We start from the raw sequence: 3,087 nt of genomic DNA on the forward strand, positions 1-3,087 counted from the left end.
ATAAGGCTGCAAAATTTGTAAATGTATTGATACATTTAGCAAAGTAAAATAATAATTACGAAAACAGTACGCAACATATATACATTTGAGTTATTTGACACATGTAATTATACAACTAATAAGTGAATGCAAATAAATATACACAAGTTTATACACTTAAGTGTGTACTTAAAGGATGATCAATAAATCATATCAGCAACAACCATTTACATGCATTCTCATGTGTATTGTATCAGGTGTAAATCATGAGATTTGCACGAAACAACTGTTATACACATGACATACGACACTTGCGTGCATGTCTCATGAGATTATGAGTGCAAAATGAACATGACAATTGTCATACACATCACAAATGTCGTAAACACAATACATACATCGCCAGATTATATACACAGTAGTACAGTACACACAGAAATAAGATAAAGCGGGCATGAGATTATAACACAAGCGATTGATCAATTACATAAGAAATGCCTTTTATGGTTAGATTAATCTATAATCTTTAGTCACATAAATGACATAATAATTAATATAAGATCTAGATTAGCGTGGTAATGATGTCATGATATGTCTCATCAAAATTGACACACATAATAATCTTCTTAATTAAGGGGCTAATAATATACGGAGTAAAAGGAAACACAAGAAAGTGACGGAGAGAGAACATAGTACAAATCAAGGGCGGGGGCTAAGGTAAGTGGGAGTTGACTAGTGACTACGCGCTTAGCTTCTACGTGGGGCACGTAAACTTCGTGGCGAATGTATGTAATGTAATGTGAATGGATGACGTCATAGTAGGCTACAAACCGTGTAAAATCCAATAGCTTCTGGAATACAGTAGTTAATTAACTAATTAAGGAGTAATTAATAATATTATTCAATTAAAAATTTAATATGTGGATAATTATACTCCGTAATATTTAATTTAAATAATAAATGAAGTAGTAGTAGTAGTAAGTAAGACGTACGACTTGATCCCGATTGGGCTGCCGCTGATGACTCTGTGTTGTAATTGGTCATACAATCAACGCCACCTAATATTTGCAATTTGCCGTACAATCACGGATTATCTTATGTAATCACATATCTCACTATTACCAAGTAATTAATCTTTTCTAAACTGCTTGCTTTAGTTGATCAGTTCTAGATGAGCTAGATAAGATAATACTAGTCCAATTCTATGACCTTATTCACCTTTAGATATTTTTCGACTTATAAATCTATCTACTTAAATAAAAAAATAAAAAATTTAAATTAAATTATTTATATTTCGTCTTTCATGTACTCCATAACATTTTAAATCTACTACGAAGTACGGAGTATATGCTTGTGTCTACTAATTTTATCTTGATCAAATTAAAGTCAGTGATAATCTTGAAATTTTTTTATTTAAATAAATGTGCAAGTAAAGCTACTAACGATTAAGCTATCTGTATATCTTATCCATAATTTTCGTATAATTAATAATAATAATAATAAAGAAATAAATAGTAATGACTAGGAAAAAAACGAGTGAAATTTTAAATTAGCAATCAAATTTAGTACCGACTAGGAGATTAGTCACATGATAATCCAAATCCAAAATCTAACAAAAGTCTACTTCCCCAAAACTTCCTAGAATATTAACTTAACGTCCAAGTCAAAAAGGGTATACCCGTAATTTCACACCTCAAACAAAAACACTCTTTCCTTCCTTCAACACTCCACACACCACAAAGTCGGTTAATTCAGCTGGCACCTCACAGCCGCACTATATATATACCAGCATCCTTACCCACCAATTTACTTCATTACTTTGCTTCTTCACAATCACTACTACTCATATTCTCTCTCTAAAAATTTTTAAAGTCTTTTTCTCTCTCTATCATTCTAAAACCTTATTTTCTCTCTCTAAAATTCCTAAACCTAAAACGTGATGAACACGATAACAATGGTTAACAGAGGCGGTGCCGGAGAAATTGAGACTTCTGCCATGGCTAACTGTCTCATGCTTCTTTCTGCTCATTCCGCCACCGTCAACTCCGTCGGAGGTGGAAATTCCGAGAACGAAAACGGCGTTGGACGTATGTTCGCTTGTAAGACGTGTGATCGTAAGTTTTCGTCGTTTCAAGCGTTAGGAGGTCACCGTGCGAGTCACAAGAAGATTAAATCGCCGAATTCCGGTGATTTTTCCGATGATATGTCGACTTTTCCGGCGAAACCGAAGGCTCACTCGTGTAAGATTTGTGGTGTTGAGTTTCCTACTGGTCAAGCTCTCGGCGGTCACATGAGACGTCACAGAGAAACCCTAGCTGCCGTCGGCGGTGGTTCTGCGGCGGCGGCGGCGTTGAGTAGTGTGACTACCGAGGGTAGTATTGGAAATAGTGACGTTAACAATGGCGGTGAGAAGAAGAGGAAGATTATTAAAAACGACGTCGTATCGGAGTTTCCAGTGATGATGAAATCAGGTAGTTGTAAGAGAGTTTGCTTGGAATTGGATTTGAATTTATGGAAGAAAAAAGAAGATAATGTTGCTGCTGTTATTAACAACGATGATTATGAAATTGAAGAAGGTGAGATTGTTGAACAACATGACGGAAAATCTGGTGATTTGAAGAAAAACGTTGAAGAAGAGAGAGATTTTCTGAAGCTGGAATTAAGACAGCCAATTAACTGCTGGTGATTGAGTTTGATTATGAATTCTTTGATTAATTAGTGCTTAATTCGTTATTATTAGATTAATTTTTCTGGTGTACAGATCATAATATTAGAGCAGTTTTAATTAGGAGAAAATATTACAATATTTAGAGTATAGTATGGTGAAAATTAGAGTTTTCGATTTCGTTATATGTTTACGTACACAGTACAGTTAGGCAATTATTATTTTATATTTTAATTCTTGGGTTATTCTTTTATTCTATGAGATGTTTATTTTGTCAAAATTTGATTCATTAATTAATTTAATTACTTGTTGAATGCAATTGATTAGTTGTATAGTACTATAGTATAGTAGTATAGGCTGGTGTATGAAATTTGCAAGCTAACGACACCTTTGCTTAATTAGACTAATTTTTAGCCTGTATCTGATTCGATTAATCAATCAAT

At 33.7% G+C, this 3,087-nt stretch overlaps 1 protein-coding gene across 1 annotated transcript; it reads left to right on the plus strand.

The window, feature by feature from the left end:
* Positions 1 to 1,863: 1,863 nt before the first annotated feature.
* Positions 1,864 to 2,767, plus strand: LOC145571559 (uncharacterized). Its single transcript, XM_081630592.1, has one exon. It carries the CDS (start codon positions 1,919 to 1,921, stop codon positions 2,663 to 2,665), a length of 747 nt encoding a protein of 248 aa, XP_081486718.1. The 5' UTR covers positions 1,864 to 1,918; the 3' UTR covers positions 2,666 to 2,767.
* The last annotated feature ends 320 nt before the right edge of the window (positions 2,768 to 3,087 follow it).

The sequence above is a fragment of the Chenopodium album genome, chromosome 12 (genome assembly GCF_948465745.1).
Source record: "Chenopodium album chromosome 12, dcCheAlbu1.1, whole genome shotgun sequence".
In the NCBI taxonomy this organism is placed as follows: Eukaryota; Viridiplantae; Streptophyta; class Magnoliopsida; order Caryophyllales; family Amaranthaceae; genus Chenopodium; species Chenopodium album.